Raw genomic sequence first — 21,978 nt, 5'->3', positions numbered from 1 at the left:
GCCCCCCTTCTCCTCCCCCTCCCCTGCTTCCCGCGAATCAGATGTTCACACGGGAAGCCTGGAAACAAGCAGTGGCAGGTAAGCTGGGGCGGGGGGGCACGAGGAGGGCTCCAGGGAGACGCAGCGCGGCCCAGTCTGGCTCCGGCCCGGCCCCAGCTGAGCGGCTCCCTCCGGCCCCAGCCAAGCGGCTCCGGCCCCGCGGCGCAGCTCCAGCCCGGCTCTGGCCCCGACTCTGGCCAGGCGGTGCGGCTCCGGCCCCAATTCTGGCCGGGCGGCGCAGCTCCGACCCGGCCCTGGCCCCAACTCTGGCCGGGTGGCGCGGCTCCGGCCCCGGGTGGCACGGCTCCGGCCCCGGCGAGGCTCCGTCGGTGGTAAGCGGCATGGTAAGAGGCCGGGGCCGGGGGGGGTTGGATAAGGCAGGGGCAGGGAGTCCCGGGGACAGGGAGCGGGTGGGGGGGTTGGATCGGGCAGAGGTTCTGGGGGGGCGGTCAGAGGATGGGGAAGGGGTGATTGGGTAGGCGTGGGAGTTCCGGGGGTCTTTCGGGGTGGTGGTGGATGGGGTCGGGGCAGTCAGGGGACAGGGAGCAGGGCGAGTTGGATAGCGGGTGGAGTCCTGGGGGGCAGTTAGGGTGGGGGTCTTGGGAAGGAGTGCTCAGGGGACAGGACATGGATAGGGGGGGGATGTACTCACCAGGCGGTTCCCTACCGGGTCTTCGGCGGCGGGTCCTTCAGTGCCGCGGAAGACCCAGAGCGAAGACCCAGAGCACCGCCAGGTGAGTCATCCCTGCCGGGGCCCCGTTGAATCGGGCCCCGCACTTCCTTAAGCCGGCCCTGGATCCAATAACAAGCAAAGTGTGGAGGCTAAAAGTGGGGAAAGCCTTCCACAATTCTGCCTTGGAAAGCTAACAGAAAAGAACTCTATGCACTTAAACGTAATACCAAAACATCTTTTAGTTTGTTTCAGTTGTTCAGACATGAGCATTGCTATCAAGTAGAAGTGATCTGGAACTCCATTTTGGGAGTAGTAGGCAAATGAGCAGACCAAGCAGGGCACTTTGCTTCTGGTCAGGCATGCAACTCTGGAGATATCTTCCCTTCTCAGGGCCCATTGACATGGTACATTATGAGCCAAAAGGATAGGTTACATTGGGCTGGGATAAGTAAACAGCATGATAATGCTGATGAAATCCTTTGGGGGGTGAAGTCTGAGCCTATGGCTCCTCTGTGTCATCAACAGCAATCATATCCCAGAAAAATACACACTGCAGTGATCTGTGCACTGCACTCAGCGTGAAGAACTGATGAGTTCTAATCCTGTTTGTTGTTCTTTGTGATCTTTGGCAAGTAACAACATCCCTAGCTGAGATTCCCCCATCTGTAAAACTGGGAGTGATCACATTCACCTCTTTCAAAGGATGTTGAGAAGTTTAATTGGCTAATGTTTGTAAAGAGCTTTAAATATTATAGTGTTTTCAAAGCCAAATGTAAACCATTTTCTCTACCTTATTTCGTTATGGATGAGTACAATGTACATAAGAACATTAGAATGGCCATAGTGGGTCAGACCAAAGGTCCATCTAGCCCAGTATCCTGTCTTTCGACAGTGGCGAATTCCAAGTGCCCCAGAAGGAATGAACAGAACAGGTAATCATCAAGCAATCCATCTCCTGTCGCCCATTCCCAGCTTCTGGCAAACAGAGGCTAGGGACACCATCCCTGCCCATGCTGGTTTATAGCCATTGATGGACCTATCCTCCATGAACATATCTACTTCTTTTTTGAACCCTGTTATAATCTTGGCCTTCACAACATTCTCTGGCAAGGAGTTCCACAGGTTGGCTGTGCACTGTGAGAAAAAAATACTTCCTTTTTTTTTTTTTTTAAACCTGCTGCCTATTAATTTCATTTGGGTGACCCCTAGTTCTTGTGTTATGATAAGGAGTAAATAACACTTCCTTATTTACTTTCTCCACACCAGTCATGATTTTATAGACCTCTATTATATCTCTCCTTGGTCATCTCTTTTCCAAGCTGAAAAGTCCCAGTTTTATTAATCTCTCTTCATATGGCAGCCATTCCATACCCCAAATCATTTTTGTTGCCCTTTTCTGAACCTTTTCCAATTCCAATATATCTTTTTTGAGATGGGGCAATCACATTTGAACGCAGTAGTCAAGATGTGGGCATACCATGGATTTATATAGAGGCAATATGATATTTTCTGTCTTATTATCTATCCCTTTCTTAATGATTCCCAACACTCTGTTCAGTTTTTTTGTCTGCTGCTGCAGACTGAGTGGATGTTTTCAGAGAACTATCCACGACTCCAAGATCTCTTTCTTGAGTGGTAACAGCTAATTTAGACCCCATCATTTTATATGTAAAGTTGGGATTATGTTTTCCAATGTGCATTACTTTGCATTTATCAACATTGAATTTCATCTGCCATTTTGTTGCCCAGTCACCCAGTTTTGTGAGATCCTTTTGTAGCTCTTCGCAGTCTGCTTGGGACTTAACTATTTTGAGTAGTTTTGTATCATCTGCAGATTTTTCCACCTCACTGTTTACTCCTTTTTCCACATTATTTATGAATATGTTGAATAGGACTGGTCCCAGTACAGACCCCTGGGGGACATCACTATTTACCTCTCTCCATTCTGAAAACCGACCATTTATTCCTACCCTTTGTTTCCTATCTTTTAACCCGTTACCAATCCATGAGAGGACCTTCCCTCTTCTCACATGACAGCTTACTTTGCTTAAGAGCCTTTGGTGAGGGACCTTGTCAAAGGCTTTCTGAAAATCTAAGTACACTATATCCACTGGATCCCCCTTGTCCACATGCTTGTTGGCCCCCCTCAAAGAATTCTAGTAGATTGAGGAGGCATGATTTCCCTTTACACAAACCATGTTGACTCTTCCCCAACAAATTATGTTCATCTATGTGTCTGACAACTTTATTCTTTACTATAGTTTCAACCAGTTTAGGTATTTTCATGGGAAGCTAAATTAGGAGACAGATTGATTACAGTAGTGTCATTTCAAAAAAAGCTAACAAAGGGGGGTTTCTATGGCAGAGTCAGTAAACTCTATTGCAACAATTCAATGTTCTGAGGTTTTTTATTTTAGGACATATCTTGTCCCTGTTATGTATTTGCCAACATCACAAAACCACTATACAATTTAACATGATTCGCAGTCTTCACTCAAGGAAGTAGTATTAAAATGGTAGCATTTCAGGTCAGTACTGAAGTCAGGCTTACCAGCCTCTAATTGCCGGGATCACCTCTGGAGCCCTTTTAAAAAAACTGGCATCATATTAGCTATCCTCCAGTCATTTGGTACAGAAGCTGATTTAAATGATAGGTTACAAACTACAGTTAGTAGTTGTGCAATTTCACATTTGAGTTTCTTCAGAACTCTTGGGTGAATACTATCTGGTCCTGGTGACTTATTACTGTTTAGTTTATCAATTTGTTCCAAAACTTCCTCTAATGACACCTCAATCTGGGACAGTTCCTCAGACTTGTCACCTAAAAAGAATGGCTCAGGTTTGGGAATCTCCCTCACATCCTCAGCCAGGAAGACCGATGCAAAGAATTCATTTAGTTTCTCCACAATGGCCTTATCGTCCTTGAGTGCTCCTTTAGCATCTCGATCGTCCAGTGGCCCCACTAGTTGTTTAGCAGGCTTCCTGCTTCTGATGTACTTAAAAAAAAATTGCTATTACTTTTTGAGTCTTTGGCTAGCTGTTCTTCAAATTCTTTTTTGGGCTTCCTAATTACACTTCATTTGCCAGAGTTTATGCTCCTTTCTATTTTCCTCACTAGGATTTAACTTCCACTTTTTAAAGGATGCCTTTTTGTCTCTCGCTGCTTCTCTTACTTTGTTGTTTAGCCTCAGTGGCACTTTTTTGGCTCTCTTACTATGTTTTTTTAATTTGGGGTATACATTTAAATTGTATGGCTACAAGTTGTATGGCTAGCTAAATGACTTAACTTAAAAAAAAAATCCAACCTCTCTGTAAAGGGGTCCCACTCACTGCAGATGCACCTCCTTGTCGCTGTGTCTGGGAATTAGCTCTTGTGCTATCTGGCACCCCCTTCCATTGATAGTTTGCTCTGTGGCCACTATCTCTCTCCTTGACTCGATACTCCCTTTTCGTGACTCGGCCCTCCGGCCAGGTCACTCTATAGTCCCTCCCCCACTTCCAGGGTAACAAAGTCTCACTGGACAAGCTGTCTGGATCTGTCTCAGACAGTCTTCCTTTCCAAGTCTTCAGATCCTGTGCCACTTCCCAGTGGCTGCTAGGATAACCCGGGCCTGCCCGCTACTCCGGGTTCCAGCCCAGGGACCGTATGATTAGAAATATATGTCTGCTCAGACTCAGACGTGTTGCTGTTTCCCTGGGCTCCTTCCTACCTCACCTCTCTATCTCCTGGCCTATCTCCGGTTTACCACTGGAGATTCCTTAACTCCCCAAGATTACTTCACCTTTCTCAGCCTCCTGCCAGACTCCCCAGTCCAGGGCAGTACCCAAGGACTTACTCTCTCCCTGGATCTCCTCCTTGTCCCTGGCCAAATCCTTTTTCCTCTGTGGAGTGACTGCAGACCTCCTCCCTCAGGGCCGCCCACAACATTTTGGCACCTGAAGCGGGGAGCTCAAATGATGCCCCCATGCCCCCTCGCTTGGGCCAAAACTTTGAAAGGTCTAAATTCTGCCTTCTTCCTGTTCTACTCCTCTCATGGTACTTCTCTGCTACCTACCCCAATAAAGGAGAACTAACAACTTAAAATGCCTTGTTCAAAAATTTTAAGTAATACTTAACTTTCAAACGCCTGAACAGCAAATGTAACTTTTCTTGTCTGCATAGTAAACACTTTGCATGGTGTCAAGTATCAGGGGGTAGCCGTGTTAGTCTGTATCTACAAAAACAACAAGGAGCCTGGTGGCACCTTAAAGACTAACAGATTTATTTGGGCATAAGCTTTTGTGGGTAAAAACCTCACTTCTTCGGTTGCATCCGAAGGTTTTTACCCACGAAAGCTTATGCCCAAATAAATCTGTTAGTCTTTAAGGTGCCACCAGACTCCTTGTAGTTGTTGTTATAGTAAACACTGGCATTTTTATCTGTTTGAATAATCAAAGTGGTGCTTTCCGTGCCTTCTTGTACTCCTGGAATACAGATCAAACTCAGCCATCAGCTCCACAATTTTAAGGACGTTTCCATTGTTTGGCACATACAGCTGATCTGAAGTGCCACGCAGTGCTAGGTTTTGGGTAGCAAGCATTCTCACAATAGCAATGAGCCTTTTCAGAACATTTTGCCAGTAAAGAGACTCTGATGCAATCTTCTCTTGATGCTGATCATCTATGGTGGCCTTTAACCTTAGTCTCATCTCAAGCTCTTTCCACCTATGGAATGCTCTCTGGTGATTTGTTGCATTCTCATGGCATGCCAGATTTCTAGCCAGATTTTTCCAGTCCTTTGTTCCTGTAGAACCCAGTGTGGCAGGAACATTAGACTGGAAGAGTTTGCAACAAAAACAGTATGCAGCATTCTGGGTTTTTGAGTACATAAGCCATGGCCACTCCATTTTGTCACCATTGGGAATTTCACGCCAGTAATGTGTTGGATGGAAACTTCTATTTTCATTGTCTTTGGGGAACATGACGTTTTTCACTTGCTGTGGCCCATGCAGTACAAGGAAGTCCCTCAGGCTACTGCTTAAGTGGGTCCACAGTCCTGGATCATCTAGACTTAAGGAACTAACCTCAGCAGCAGCTGTTTCTTGCGCCTCCACCACACTCTTCTCTGATCTACACTTTTCTTCAGGATTGTGCATGGTTACATCCATTTGAGATGGAGATATGGATGCTGCAGTAGCTGCCAGGTCACCTGCACTCTGACTAACTGGAAGATCAGGCATCTCTTCTCCACTCACATCCTCACTGGGGCCGGAAGGCTCACCATGAACATTTGTGTCTATGTATCTCAGGCGAGCTCCTTCCTGCTTAGATCGAAAAGCTTCCTTTGCTTTCTTTCTTTTTCTGAATGCTGCCCCAGAGAGGCGTTTTCTTCTTTCACTCATGACGGCTCTCAACACTCAATTGAAGGGGACAAATAAGTAGGCTGGTAGCCAGGGGGGCTCTAGCTTTTTTGCCGCCCCAAGCACAGCAGGCAGGCTGCCTTCGGCGGCATGCCTGCGGGAGGTCCTCGGTCCCGCGGATTCGGCGGCATGCCTGCGGGAGGTCCCTGGTCCCGCGGATTCAGCAGCATGCCTGCAGGAGGTCCGCCAGTCCTGCAGCTTCGGCGTACCCATCGCCAAATTGCCACCGAAACCGCGGGACTGGCGGACCTCCCGCAGGAATGCCGCCGAAGGCTGCCTGACTGCTGCCCTCGCAGGGACTGGCAAGGCCCCCCCGGCGTGGCTTGCCGCCCCAGGCACGTGCTTGGAGCGCTGGTGCCTAGAGCCGCCGCTGCTGGTAGCAGGGCCTGAGTGAGGGAAGATATCAGCGTCTTAAGGGCCTAACTGGCTCCTACTACTTCAGTTGACTGCCTGTTCTCCTCAAGTGGGTTCAGGGAAGCAGCAGGAAACAGGAAGCTCCCTGAGAAGCTGGTGTTGATCAGTCCAGGCTCCTGGGGGTGCTAGAAAGATACATAAGAGGCTCCTCCTCCTCTCTTTCCCTGCAGCTCCTGCTGCTTTCTGTTATTCCCTCTCACCTTTTCTCCTGCCTGCCTGTTATGTCTCTTGTGCCCTCCTTCCTCCAGCACAGCACTCCACCACCTCTGTGCATCTAGAGCAGAGAGAATACATATACACCAGCAGCAGACACAATTTTCTACACTCTGGGTGCTAGTTGCGCCCCCACCCTCCCAGTCTGGCACCTGACGTGGCCGCTTCAGTTCACCTCATGGTAAGGCCTCCCTGCAGTCCTCCCTGCAGTCTCTTCCTGCTCTCACTTTCTGTCTTATAATCCTATCCCCACTCCTCCCCCAGCTGGGCTTCATCTGTCATTAGGCTTTATCAATCCCTGGCTTCCCTCCAGGTCAACATATAAGGTTAATGGTCCCTTATTGTTACCCGTATAGTCTAGGTCACTCACCCTTACCCTGTTCTTAGGGCTCAAGTCATAACCTGATTAATTTAGGCACCCACCTGTAACTCATTCCTAGGGCTCCGTGCATAACCTTCTGCGGGCTTACAGGACCTTTTACCAGTGAAAGAGCCTTAAACAGTAATATCCTTAACCTCTATTTATTAACAGTTACCAAAACAGAATGCACACGCTAAGCATACAATGCTCACCAGTCCTAATAAGGCAGACAAACTCTTCCTGGTGGCCAATCAGAATCAGGTCGGCCAGGGACTCCAGCTTCTGCACGATACAGTTGGCAGGGTGTTGAGGTCTGGCAGCTCTGATCTTGAGCTGCGTCCTGGAGTTGGTTCCAAAGAACTTCCTTTTGGACCCCTGTTTATATAGTGAAACTCGAGTCCTGTTTAGCTGTAGCGTAACCAATCATTTTACTAAAGTGTTTCAAAATAATTCTTTGACCAATCCTCACATATTGCAAAACAATTCTTTAACCAATCATACCCCACCACCTTACCTGATTTAAATCTTGCAAAATTAGTTATGCAAAAGACAGGAACAGTCAAAGAACCAGGCAGAAACCATACAGATAAACAATAGAGAAGTAGGGACCATAAAGGCAAAACAATGAAAAGTAGAGATTTCACAACCACAACTGTTGATAAGTGATTCTTTGCCAGACAGAATACTATCAAAGTTTTCTTTAAACATCTTAAGATCTGTTTCTTTATCTGGTGGTGGTGGTGGGTACTATTAGAAGTACAGGAGCACCTTCTTAACAGCTTGATATTTCATTGTTTTAATGTAATTTAGATGGAATGTGAGGATGTGACTTTCTGCTTCTTGGCTCATGGCTGCTGCTGTCCTAATGTGGCTGCAGAAAAAGGCCTCAGACCTTACATTACTGGTCTACATTAACCTGCTATGGGCTTATGTTGGGTAGACAACCTATCATACTATCTAATTTATTTGATTTTGGAAACGTATTATTTTAATTTGTATTAATGTTATTTGCTTTATAGGTCACTACAGTAAACATGCATTGATATCTGAGACCCTGCAGTTTTTCCTTATACTAAGGAATAACTATGGTAGCTCATATCAAACAGTGTGACAACTGTAGATAAGTGTTGACTTTTGGCTGGTAATCACTAGATGAATTAATTGAACAACTCAAAAAATAGTGAAATACCTACAGGTTTTCAACAGTGTGGACTTTTATTTCTGCCAAAATGAAATTAAAATAGATTGTGGATAAAATAAAACTTACATTTACATGGGTTGTGCCTTCCTACACTGGATACATCAACAGTAGACCTTGCTGGAGGACAACAATTCCATTTTGCTACAGTTTTTGAGGGTTTGCAATTTTCGATCCACATTGAAATGAAAACAAAGCCCGTCAAGCATTTTCACTAAATGGAACTGTGTTGAAGTATTTGTTTTCTGATTGTAAAGGTCAGGTTCCCACTTCTTTTCCCCGCTCTCCTCTCTCTAGAAGTGACCGGAGAGTCCCATCAAAAACTTTGTCAAAATCAATACATGTCCAAGAAATGGTTTGGCTTTGATGAAACAGCATATTTCAATGAAACCATATTTCTCTGAAAATGTATTGGCCAGCTCTAACCAACAGTATTTTTGTACATGGCTTCAGCAGCATTACTCATTAGTAACTCATTAGCATGTGCTAAAATCCCCAACTCCCAGTCTTTACAATATAGGCATAAAAAGTATACTAGAAGTTTTGGGTGAATATTGTGCCATAAAGCTATGTTAAAGTTGCAAGAAAGCAAGTGACTCTGAAGTTAAATTACAGTGCAGTTCACATATATGCAATCCACTCTACTAAATGAGGAAATCTATATAGGTGGGGCATTTCCCAGGGAACTAATTTTAGCCTCATTTAAACACCAATGCCTGCTGCTTAACAAAGATGGTAATTCCATGTGATTTGGAGGTGTGCTGGTGGCCGATTATTATGACAGATTTAATGATATGGCTACTTTACTGGCAATTCCAGCAGAGAAGCCAAGGACTGAATAGGCATGGAGACAGAATAGCTCTTTCACTCCTATAGATTGTGTCTCCAGATCAGGTTTGAGACACAGTATTTAGTGGCTGTGTCAAAAAGCTGGCACTACTGGTGTTCAGAATGTACCTCTTCTGTTTCTAAAAGGAAGACTCCTGCGCTATCACTCCATCATGTTTCACAGGTACTGTATTTTCAGGGCCAGATCCTCTTCTCATTAAATCCAAAGGACCTATGCCAATTTACATCAGCAGAGGATCTAGCCCCAAAATCATAAAAAGCAAAGCAAGCTTGTCTTCAGGCTAGCAGTATCACAACGTTTCTCAGAAACTGGCGTCACAATAATCCTCTTGTACAATTGCATTTCATCTGTTGGAGGTTGGGGGAGGGACTCTAAGAGTGAAATCCTGGTCCCACTGAAGTCAATGGGAGTATCTCACTAACCTCTTAGAATTCTTTGAATGTGTCAGTAAGGTAGTGCATAAAGGAAAGAAGATTAACATAATTTATTTAGCCTTCCAATAGACTTTTGTAAGGGCCTGCACAAGAGGTTACTAAAGAAGTTAAGTATTAATAAAGTAAGAGACAAAATATTGTCCTGGATCAAAAGTTGGCTGGGAGAAAAGAGTAGGATTAAAAGGTCAATTTTCATCATGGGGCTTGGTTCCTCAAGATTCCGCACTAGCTCCCGTGTTTAATATATCTTTAATGATCTGAGGTAGCAGCATTTGCAGATAACATTAAATTATTAAGGTTAGCCAGGACCAGAGAGGAATGTGAGGAACTAGAAAGACCTGAACATGGTAGATGAATGGTCAATTCAATGTCAAATGAAATTCAGTGTCGATAAATGCAAAGTAATGCACACTGGAGGAAAAATTGAAACTACTCATACACCTTACATGGACACATCATGATAGACAGCTCATTAAAGACTTTATTCAGTCTGCAGTTGTGATCAAAAAGCAAAGAAGATGATAGGTTGCAGAAGGTACGGGATGGTGAATAATATGAAGAATATTGTAATTTATATAAATCAATGGCTCGACTTTAATACTGTCTGTAGTATTGGTCACTGCATCTCAAAAAAGATGTTTCTGAAGCAGAAGGGCAACAACAATGATCAAGAGTGTGGGGAAACTCTCATATGAAGAGAGATTGCAAAGACTGGGAGTGTTTACCTTAGAAAGAAGGCAAATATGAGGGACATGATAAAATGTATGTAAAATAATGAGTGATATAGGAAGATATAGGTAGATGAGGAACTTCTGTTCTCTCTGTATCATAACACGAGTACAAGAGGACATTCAATGAAATTAAAATGTGGAAAATTCTATATCAATAAAACAAAACACTTTCTCATACAACGTGTCATTAAACTGTGTTTCCCAGGAAATCATTGGGGCCAAAAATGTAACAAGGTTATAAAAGGGATTGGACGTTTATATGGGTATCAAGAATATCCAGAATTGTTATAAACAAACTTTGTGAAAGGGATGTTAAACTTCATGCTTCAGGGCTTTATCCAAATGCTAACTATTAACGATCAGAGTGAGACCTAATGTGGGGTGTGGATTAGCTCACTTATGCCTAATGTGGGGTTTCTTACATCTTCCTTTGAAGCATCATGGTGCTGGCCACTGTCAGAGATAGGATGCTGGGCTAGATGGACCTCAGGTCTGATCCAGTCTGGCAAGTCCCATGTTCCTATTTGCCTCCGTTTCCCTATCTATCAAATGGAGATGAGAATGCTGGTCTACCTCACAGAGGTATTGTGAGGGTTAATTAATTTTTATAAAGCACTATGAAATTCTCAGATGAAAGGTGCTTTAAAAGTGCAAAATACTATTATGATACCTTAATGGAGTTATAGACCAAACAGAAATGTTGATAAACAAAGAATCTCCATAGAAACTGGCATTGTTTTGAGCAAATTGTTTTTATAAAATTGGTAGGTTTAGTGTTCTGTTTTTAAAGTTTTAGGAAGCACTGCTAAATAATGCTGATTTTTTTTATATTGTGCACACAGAGGTAGGCTTAATAATCTAATTGACCATATTCAATTTCTAGGGCAGTGTTCTCCTGGGTATTTCTCTTCAGACGGCTTTAAACCTTGTAGAGTGTGCTCTCTTGGTACATATCAACCTGAGCCAGGCAGGACCCTTTGTTTTCCATGTGGCGGTGGACTGGTGACAAAATATGAAGGCGCTGTTTCATTTCAGGACTGTGAAACAAAAGGTAAATTTCAGAGCTTTTCCCATTTTGTAAAATATATTGCTTAGTAATTTCTCTACTATTTCTCCTTTCACTTCAAAGTTTGAATTGCTGAAGAACTTGAAGACCTTCAGAAAAAGACAGCTCTGTGTTACTGAGTTAAACAGTCAGGAGATCTGCAAACCAGAAATAATCTGCTGACATTGCAGAGTCCTCAGCAGTCAACATGGTATTTTTTGGAATGCATGACATGCACATTCAGGGCCAGATCCTCAGCCAGGCAAATCAGCCTAGCTGCATTGACTTCCATGGAGCTAGACTGGTTTTTTTATCAGATGGGGATCTGACCCTCCAGTGTTACTTATTTTATTTTTATTTAAATAATTTGAAAAACTATGCATGATACAGATGATATGAGATTAAACATTGATTATGAAAATGACAGAGAGAAATGATATATGTACAACATGTATATGTTTGAAAACTTCCATGTAAATGGCACAATTATGAGGCAGGAGTTTGTCTGACTATATACCTATATGCTTGCTCAATTGTATACTATGGCACTGTCTAACATCTGGTAATTAAAACCTCTCATCTGCAATTCCAAAAGGTATTTTTGTTGTTGCTGCAGACAGCTATTGGCTACCTGTTTGTTATAAACTCAGGTATAAATGACCGATTTGTAAATCACTGTGTTTAAAGGCAATAAATATAGCAGATTTTACTTAATTAGTAAGAATTTAGCTTTAATTCTTGGAACACGATTCCACTCAAAGGTCCATTGTAAAAGAAAAATGCATTAAAACTATTTCTGTGTAACTGTCTAATAAATACTTTGGAGTATGGAAATTACTGATTATGTAAAGAGAGGAGGGAAGATGCCACTGCAGTTAAAATTGTTACTTTCTAAAAACAATGTACCTTCCTATTGTACAGTTCATTGTTCTCCTGGCCACTACTACAATTCCACAACACACAGATGTATCAGATGTCCTGTTGGAACCTACCAGCCTGAATTTGGTCAAAATTACTGCATTAGCTGCCCTGGGAATACAAGTACAGATTTTGATGGCTCTACTAATGTTACACACTGTAAAAGTAAGTTCCTCATATTTTCCTGTATGTTAGCGATGTGATTGAATGATAACTCTGGATCTGAATAACCCAGACTTTGGATGTTCATAATCTAGAGCTAGACCAGAATTTTGCAGTTTAACATTAGCAAATAATTCTACTCACCACCAGAACTGATGCTGAATATTTACTATGGTAGAAAACAACATCAAGACACTGAAAACACAACCTGGAAAAGAAGCACTGGATGTATATAAAATATCTTTGTACCAGTTTAATTTGGAATGGTACAGATTACAATTTAACAACATAGAGTTTGCATAAACTTTCCAGATCATGCAAGTTTTGCAGTGACTCATCCTGAGTCTCTGTAGAGCTAAAATAATTGAAAAATTAGTTACTACCATTAATAGTTATGAAATACTGTGAGATAGTCACTCATTCATGAACTCATGTCACTGATTGTATGTTGCAAGTGCCAGATAATCTTTGACTACAGTGAAATCTGCATTGAGAATCTCCTACCATAGGCAACCCCGTATCTTACCACTTTAAAGTATCCCCAAGGAGTCCACTACAATTTTATTTTACCTTTAGTTAAAGACAGTTTCTTCTAGGCAACCAGATTTTGCTGCTCCCTAATGTGTTCATTTAAGATAGTTTCACTTTAATTATTAGATTACATATGTCTTCTAAACCAGTGGTTCTCAACCAGGGGTACACTTACCCTTGGGGGTACGCAGAGGTCTTCTGGGGGTACATCAAGTCATCTAGATATTTGCCTAGTTTTACAACAGGTGACATAAAAAGCACTAGCAAAGTCAGTACAAACTAAAATTTCATATCAACAATGACTTGTTTATACTGTTCTATGCACTGAAATGTAAGTACAATATTTATATTCCAATTGATTTATTTTATAATTAATGGTAAAAATGAGAAAGTAAGCAAGTTTTCAGCAGTAGTGTGCTGTGACACTTTTGTATTTTTATGTCTGATTTTGTAAGCAAATGGTTTTTAAGTGAGGTGAAACTTGGGGTACAGAAGACAAATCAGACTCCTGAGAGGGTTACAGTAGTCTGGAAAGGTTGAGAGCCATTGTTCTAAACTAAGCATTAGTTTATATGTCTATCATAAGCTTTCACTCTGATTATATAATGTGTAATCTTTGATGTCCTTAGTCATTTCAAATGTAGTTAGAGTAAATTAGATATTTGCCAGGAACTGGGAGTAGTATGACGACTGTAAAATAAAGTGATCCGATTAATTTTGCTCCCTGCATTGATCTCTCTTCCCCATCCACTTTCTGATCCTTATGTAGCATCTAGTTATTAAGCAAAATACTTAAATGCATGCCCAACTTTAAACATATGAGTAGCCCCAATAGGGACACGCTTAAGTAATTTACTGATCAGGATCTTAGGGCCTGACTTCAATAGGAATTTAAAATGCTCAATACGTCTCAGAATCAGGGTATTACTTTGGATGTTGCTTTTTCCCCCTTGCCTTTTTTCTCAAAAGAGGCAAACTCTGAGCTTGGGTAGCTAAAGAGACCATATGTCTGTTTTACTTTGATAGTCGCCATATTTCATATGGGGACACTTGAAATGTCCTGGTTTTTCATTTCATTGATCAGAATATTTGGTTGTGTGTTTTTTTGTTGTTGTTTTTTAATAACTACAAAATGTTTGTTCAGAACACTAAATTTCTGGTGGAAAAAATCCTCCATTCCAAGAAACAGGCACATCTTGCTGTTGAGTTAAAAACTGGTGATATCAACACCAGTACATGTATAAAACAAAAAGTGGACTTTTGTCTAAAATATAAGTATCTTCTGACCCTAAAAATGTAACCACAAGAGTGTCCTACTTTTTAATTATGAAAATACAGACAGCACATTTCCATCTGACATCAGTAGGACCCTGTGCATGCATCCAAGAACCGAGTTTGGCCCGCATCATAATAATTGGCTCACACATAGTACTTTTGATGTTCAAAGTACTATAAAAACTTTAACACACCCTTACGAACTTTCTGTGAGGTAGGTGAATATTAATTACACTTTACAGATAAGGAAGGTAAAGCAGGTTAGTGATTTGCCCAACCTCATAGAGAGGAGTCATTGTCAGACTAGGGGTATGGAACGGCTGCGGTATGAGGAGAGATTAATAAAACTGGGACTTTTCAGCTTGGAAAAGAGACAACTAAGTGTTTGGGGGGGTATGATAGAGCTCTATAAAATCATGACTGGTGTGGAGAAATTAAATAAGGAAGTGTTATATACTCTTTCTCATAACACAAGAACTAGGGGTCACCCAAATGAAATGAATAGGCAGCAGGTTTAAAACAAACAAAAGGAAGTATTTTTTCACACAACACACAGTCAACCTGTGGAACTCCTTGCCAGAGGATGTTGTGAAGGCCAAGACTATAACAGGGTTCAAAAAAGAACTAGATAAGTTCATGGAGGATAGGTCCATCAATGGCTATGAGCCAGGATGGGCAGGGATGATGTCCCTAGCCTCTGTTTGCCAGAAGCTGGGAATGGGCAACAGGGGATGGCTCACTAGATGATTACCTGTTCTGTTCTTTCCCTCTGGGGCACCTGGCATTGGCTACTGTCAGAAGACAGGATACGGGTTAGATGGACCTTTGGTGTGACCTGGTATGGCCGTTCTTATGACTTGGCACTAAAATTTACAGTTCCTGCCAACAGTGCTGATCTGGCCAGGACTGGACTGGAGATGAGTGTCTTGAGACTGCAGCAACTGCTCTAGTCTGAGGGCATTTTGTGTTAATCTCTTGCCTTTAAGGGATGTGGTATAGAATAGATTTGTGCAGATCATGGCAACTGCAGCTGTATTTCCACTCAGTGATCCAGCAAAGGCACCCACTCTCAGCCTCTAGCTCCTCAGCTGCTGCCTCTCTTGGGCGTAGACCAACATCAATCTGACCGGGTATGTCCAGACTGGACAGTTACCTTGCCTACACTGTGTCATTCCCAGCACAGACCAGTTGCCCTAGACATCTGCTTCCCTTCTCTTCAGAGATGCATAAACAGTGCAATTGTTACAGAAATAAATTACCACGCCGCTCTTTCTGAGAGAATCCAGTCTGAGCTAATATATGCATACCTCTCCACGGGCAGTGGCTTGAAAGGGTTGATATTGGAGGAAACACATTAGCATCCCCCTCCCTTTTAGAGAAGGCACATGCAATGCCACAATAATATAGAAAGGATGTAGAGAAACTATAAAGGATCCAGAGGTGAGCAACAGAGATGATTAAAGGGATGGAATGGAAGTCATATAAGCAAAGGCTAAAGGAGCTGGGAATGTTTAGTTTGGAAAAGAGGAGATTGAGGGGGGACATGATAGCAGTCTTCAAATACTTGTGAGACTGCTATAAAAAAGATGGGGAAAAGTTGTTCTCTCTTGCCACAGAGGGCAGGACAAGAGGCAATGGGTTCAAACTACAGCACAGCAGATTTAGATTAAATCTCAGGACAAACTTCCCTAACTGTAAGAACAGTAGGACAATGGAACAAACTGCCTAGGGAGGTTGTGGAAGCTCCTTCACTGGAGGTTTTCAAAAGGAGGCTGGATAACCATCTGTCTTAGATGGTTTAGATACAACAAATCCTGCATCTTGGCAGAGGGTTCGACTAGATGACCCTTGCGGTCCCTTCTAACCCTATGATTCTATAAAACATACACAATTGCATTTGTAATACAATATATCCAAAAGGTTAACCCTAGTTCAGTAAGGTTTAATTTAACTCAATAAAGTTTATTTTAATTCCATAAGGTTTGTTCAGGATATTACGGAACATTGTCAGTCTGTCACAGTGAAAGCTTGGAATCTGGAGGTTCTACCAGCACTGAAATAACTATTCACCAAGTGACTGCTTGGTGTGAGAAGTGTGAGAAAAGCCTTCATTTTCAATAAAAGGCACTGTGATATAAACTGTGGGAACCAAGACTCGTAAACATAATCCCAATTTTGATGCTCATTTAGGATCATCTCCACAGCGAGTTAGTGTGTGGCAAGCTAGTGCACTATAGATTCACAGCCTGGTTTGCTGTGTAATAACAACCTGAGTAGACAAGCCCTTGATGTATGACCTTAAGCAAATCACTTAACTTCTCTGCATCAGTTTCATCAAGTGCTTACCTACTTTACAGAGGTGTTGTGTGGCTTACTTGATGTCTGCATAGTACTTTGAGGAAGTAAAATGCTGCTTTATGGGTTCAGGAGTGATACTTCAGTTTCAGTAACTGCAAACCTGGAGCATGAACAATCTTCTTTTAACAACGTTTCAGTCGCAGGAGGTGACTGACTCAGAGGTGCACTGAATTATAATCGCCACACTTCTGAATGAGCATCCTCCTAGTTACCGCCATGTTAACTCAGAGTTGTTATGTTAATAAAACCCTAAGAACTATGATGAACAATTTCTGCCTGGATATGTATTTAATGCCATAGATATTTAGGAGGTCATGCAACTGCAGATGTAAATGTTTTGGACTCTGTCCAGCGCATACTATGTGTTGTTTTGTTGCTGTTAAAGAGTATTTGTAATGCGTTAGGCCTTGTCTACACAAACAAGCTTAGGAACAGATGTAGTTAAACTGATGCAGTCCCCTTGTGTAGACACTTTTAAATCAGTTTAAAGAGTGCCATATATTGATCTAGCTTAAGTCAATTCCTTGATCACTTTATAGTGGTTGTGTACATGAAAAAATAGTACCATTTTAACGAAAACAGTGATTTGAATCAATTTAGCCAACCTCACATAAAAGGCTGTGTGGTTCCTCTTAAATCAATGGTACCCAGACATGTCAATTTATTTTAAATTGACTAGAAATAGATTTAAGCTAAAATAAAATGAGGCACTCTTAAACTAAAATGAGTGTGTGTACACAGAGCTTTGCACTGGTTCAACTAAGTCTGTTTTAAAAACCATTTAATTTCAGCCAGAGCAATATCTATATGTAGACACAGCCTCAATTGATACAAAGTGTTGTTAACCCACTTTGGTGTCCACACAAAGGGACTGTTCCTATTTAACTACATCCGTGTCTACATTAACTTAATTAAATCAGTTCAACTTTCATGTGTAGACAAGGTTTAAGATTTAGGTTTGCAAAACAAAGATCAACTGACTCAGAAGAGTCAATATTCTTTCAAAGGCTTTCCCTGCAAGGAAAGTGCCAGCTACAGAATTTACACAGGTCTAAAGCCACGAGGAGGCATTTGGATGTGTCTGTGGCAGATTCAAACAACTGAAAGATATTTCAAAGCACAAATGCTAACTTATGTTTCTTCACAGACCAGCACTGTGGAGGGGAACTTGGAGATTATACAGGCTATATCGAGTCTCCCAATTATCCTGGTGACTACCCAGCTAATGTTGAATGCATTTGGAATATAAATCCACCCCCGAAGAGGCGAATACTCATTGTGGTTCCTGAGATATTTCTTCCAATTGAAGATGAGTGTGGTGATGTTTTAGTAATGAGAAAAAGTGGTAAGTTGCCAGTCATGAGCCATTTAAATATTTACAAAAAGGAGTCTGAGTGGAATGTCCATATGGAATGGACAAATGTCCCAAAAATGATTTTTCCAGCGGCTCGGTCTGACGTTATTATAAGGGCTTTTCAGTGAACTGGAACAGCAAGTTGTGGCTAGTGCTAAAACAGAATACTTTAATAATAAAGTCAATGTGTTAATTATCATCAAAAAGTGTCTCGGATGAATCAGAAGGCATATAATGTAGTCTTGTCTCCAGATCCTCAGGCAGTGTAAACCAGTGTAGATCCGTGGAAGTCACTGGAACTATGCCAATTTATACCAGCTGAGGAGCTAGCCAATCATCTCTAAAATTATTCTCATAAGTTTCCAGTCCAAGTATTCTATCTGTGCAGTAATGAAGAAAGAGGTTGTTAATTTAACTGGATATTGTTATGTTTCCCAAAGTTTTCCTGGAATTTCTGTTTAGCCTACAGATAAGTGCCATGACACCTCCCCTGTGATTTTGTAATACTTATCACAAGCAGCATCAGGCCTGGTCAGTACTGGCGTGGAGGTTTCCATCCAGTACTTAGGTGCTTCAGGAAGTGTGTTAGGAGGAAGACGTCACATACAGAATTGCTGAGTCAGCATGATGCCATGAGGCACTGTGCTTCTTGAGCCGTTTCCTTGTGGATGAGATGTAAAACCCAAGTGTTTGCCACTTGTGGGCATTAAGGATCCAATGGCAAGGGCAGGGATGTTAACCCCAGAGTCTTCTGACCAAATTCATGTTGAAAGGATTTAAATTCTGCAATCCTTAATTCTCTGCTATTATTGCTGCTTAATACGCTGATTATTTCATTCTCATCTTGTGTGCCCCACGTGTATCATCCGCACATTGTCTCTCAGCTCAGACTTTGGGCTTGTCTACAAGTACAGCACTTCAATGGCGCAGCTGCAACACTGTAGCGCTTTAGTGAAGATGCTACTACACTGACGGGAGAGCTTCTCAGATCAGCATAGTTAATCCACCTCTGCGAGAGGCGGTAGCTGTGTCGACGGGAGAAGCTCTCCCATCAACATAGCGCTGTCTACACCGGGGATTAGGTTGGTAGAACTACATCGCTCATGCGGTGTGGATTTTTCACATCCCTGAGCAATGTAGTTATACCGATGTACGTTTGCAGTGTAGACCTGGCCTTAGACCAGGATTCTCTGTTTCTTTCATGTTTGTACAGTGCCTAGCACAATATGGCCTCTAGGTGTTACTGCAATACAACTAATAAGTAATAATAATAACATTAGTTTTAGTTCTTCACTTGTATGGCATTGTTGTGTGTTGTTACATAGATGCCCCAGAAGTCGCCGCTTTTCAGTAAGGCACTGCATTTAGCCGTATGGAGTGGAAATCCATCAACTTCATGATTTAAATTTGTTAGTCTCTAAGGTGCCACAAGTACTCCTGTTATTTTTGCGCTTTTCAGTAACGTGTGAAATTTTCTGTGTATATAAAGACTGAGAAGTGCTTTAAGCTCCTTCCATGAGGAAAGTCACTCTACTAATATATTATCTCATCCCATGCTAACAATGTACTAGTCTTTACTGTGCATTCCATTTGCTGATTGCCCTCATTGAAAATAGCAAAATGGGGGTCTGTTTGGTCCCTGCATACAAAGTTAATTTCTCTACATCTGAAGTTGGGACTACAAATGGATTACTGTCATCTAGCCTTCCCCTCTTCAAATCTTTCCCTAAGCCTTCAGTTTCTGTCTACCTTTTAATTAACTCTCTACAAAGCACGAAGAGGGACCATGTGTGAAAGATGTGATTTTTAAATCAGCTGTATTGAGTAACAGTCTATTTTAATTAGTACAATAGTTTCAACAGCTTTTGATACTTAAGGATTTATATTTACAATCCTGTATCTCTGATTTGTACAAAGTGAGTTCTTATCTGCTCTTTTTAAAGAGAATGATGTTATAATTAACCAGATCATTCTATAAGAGCCAAACAATTGACATACCAGTGTCACGGACTCACAGGACTTGTGTTCTCTCGTGGCTCTGTACGGTCCCTGGGAGGAACCCCCTTCAGTGTGACAGCCCTTCTCGGGGGTCCACTCTCTCTCAGGGGTAAGCCATAGGCCCCTCTGCCTCCTGGAACTGCACCTCTCTGAGCCTTCAGCACGCCTGTCTCTCGCCGTGGGCCCCCTCAAGGAGTCCACTCACTCTGGACCCCCGTGGCCTCCACTCCCAGAGAGAATAATGCCACCCCCCGATTTCTAGACTGGAGTGACTCTCAGCCAGTGTAAAACAGAGGGTTTTATTGAGCGTCTGAACACAGCATAGGAAGCTCTCAGGGCCTCAGGCCTAACCCCCCTCAGACAGTATATCTAGGTCTGTCCTGCATCCATGTGGGCTCTGGCTGCTCTCTCTCCCCCATCCAGAAACCCCCTTCTTCCAGCTGAGCATCCAGTATCACCTTCCCGCAAGCCCTACCTCTCTCCTTTGTCTTCTGTCCCAGGTACACAGGCCACCTGGGCCTCCTCTCCTCTCATCCATGCTTTGTTTCCCCACTGGGTGGAACCAGCTGGTCAGGCCACCGGGGTTCTCTCTCCTCAGCTAATTGTCCTCCCACTGGCCCGAACCTGCTGTGACTTTCGAGCTGGACCTCCCGGTCACCAGTCGCTGGGGTATCCATTCTCCAGGCCATTGTCCAGGGTCCCAACTGCCAGGCAAGATCACCACTGGTCCTCTGTAACAACAAGCTCCCTCTCCCACTACCTCGTTAAACAAATAACACCCAGGGAAACTGAGTCCCACACACTCTGCATGCAAACCATTGAAAAAACAAGAAAATCCCCCACTTCATCACAACCAACCCCGTGGTCCATCAAGTCCTGCATCCTGGTTCCAACACTGTTCAATGCTGGGTGCTTCAGGGAAAAAACCTTCACTGCCAATAATGCTCCTACAGGAACAGTAATACTAAAATATTGAAGGAAATTTCTTCTTATGCCCAGAAGTATGAGAATAGTTCTTCAAATGTTTATCCTAGCTCATGTAATTTCACATGCTATTTTTATTATGGAAGTGCTGGTCATGGTTCCTTAGTTAAAGTTGAACTGAGTTGTGTTCTTCAAGCAGTAATCCAACCATTTTATTAGAATACAGCATTTATTCTTTGAATACAATCTTAACTCTGCTCTGTAGTGACTCCATAAAAAAGGGAAAAAATAATGTAATTAAAATCAATTTAATCTAATCCAGGATTTTAAACGCTTTTATATGCTAATCTTAATTGTATGGTTATTACATAGCATCACTACAGGGCACAGTTAAGGCTGTTGGGAGCTTTCACTGTGCATTTCTGTACCTTAGCATGTTTGGCTTTCTCTCACATTTCACCTTGCCTCTGAATTTCTTGGTTTTGTAAGACTTGTTTGGGGGATAATTACAATATCCCTGTAATGTTGTTACCCTTAAGTTATTGATAGGTGCTCAGTCTTAACTCCCGTTTAACATTGATTCTATCTGGGAACTCATTTAGGGCCTGATTCAAATCCCACTGAAGTCAATGGGACTGTTAACACTAACTTCAGTAGGAATCGGATCAGCTCCATAAAACCTAATTCTTTTTTTAAACTTACAACAGTAATGTAATTTCCTATATTATCCTGTGGATATGAATTCTACAGATCACTTTTAAACTAGGTAAAAAGGCCTACTTTTTAAACACTGGCTTCACCTTAGGGCTGCCATCTGCTATGTTATTTGTGGGATCTGAAGCACTGTCACTGCTTCTTGGGGTGTTTGTGGGGTCCTTTCTAGTTCCCCAAAATGTCAGTTGCAGTGTGATGTTTTGCTCTAATTTGATGGCCAATATGGTGCCATCAGACTAACTACCAAAGTTGGGAGTCTTATGAACTTGTCTTCGAGTATGAGCTCTTTGGGGCAGGGACTGCCTCTTTCTAATATGTTTGGATAGTGCTTAGCACAATGTACCCTATCTGCTTGGCATATAAGTCATAATAATTAGATCTGGTTGA

The 21,978-nt window shown here is 42.3% G+C and overlaps 1 protein-coding gene across 1 annotated transcript in view; it reads left to right on the top strand.

The window, feature by feature from the left end:
* SCUBE1 (signal peptide, CUB domain and EGF like domain containing 1) overlaps positions 1 to 21,978 on the top strand; it is a 314,156-nt gene that overhangs the window by 280,394 nt on the left and 11,784 nt on the right. The window contains exons 18-20 of the mRNA XM_065410229.1: positions 11,196 to 11,363; positions 12,279 to 12,440; positions 17,749 to 17,946. Of these exons, the coding sequence (XP_065266301.1) occupies positions 11,196 to 11,363; positions 12,279 to 12,440; positions 17,749 to 17,946 (528 nt within the window). The remainder of the gene's footprint in view (positions 1 to 11,195; positions 11,364 to 12,278; positions 12,441 to 17,748; positions 17,947 to 21,978) is intronic.

Source organism: Emys orbicularis, chromosome 1 (assembly GCF_028017835.1).
Source record: "Emys orbicularis isolate rEmyOrb1 chromosome 1, rEmyOrb1.hap1, whole genome shotgun sequence".
NCBI lineage: Eukaryota > Metazoa > Chordata > Testudines > Emydidae > Emys > Emys orbicularis.
Note: the sequence above shows the minus strand (reverse complement) of the source record. Positions and strands in the feature narration are given on the sequence as shown.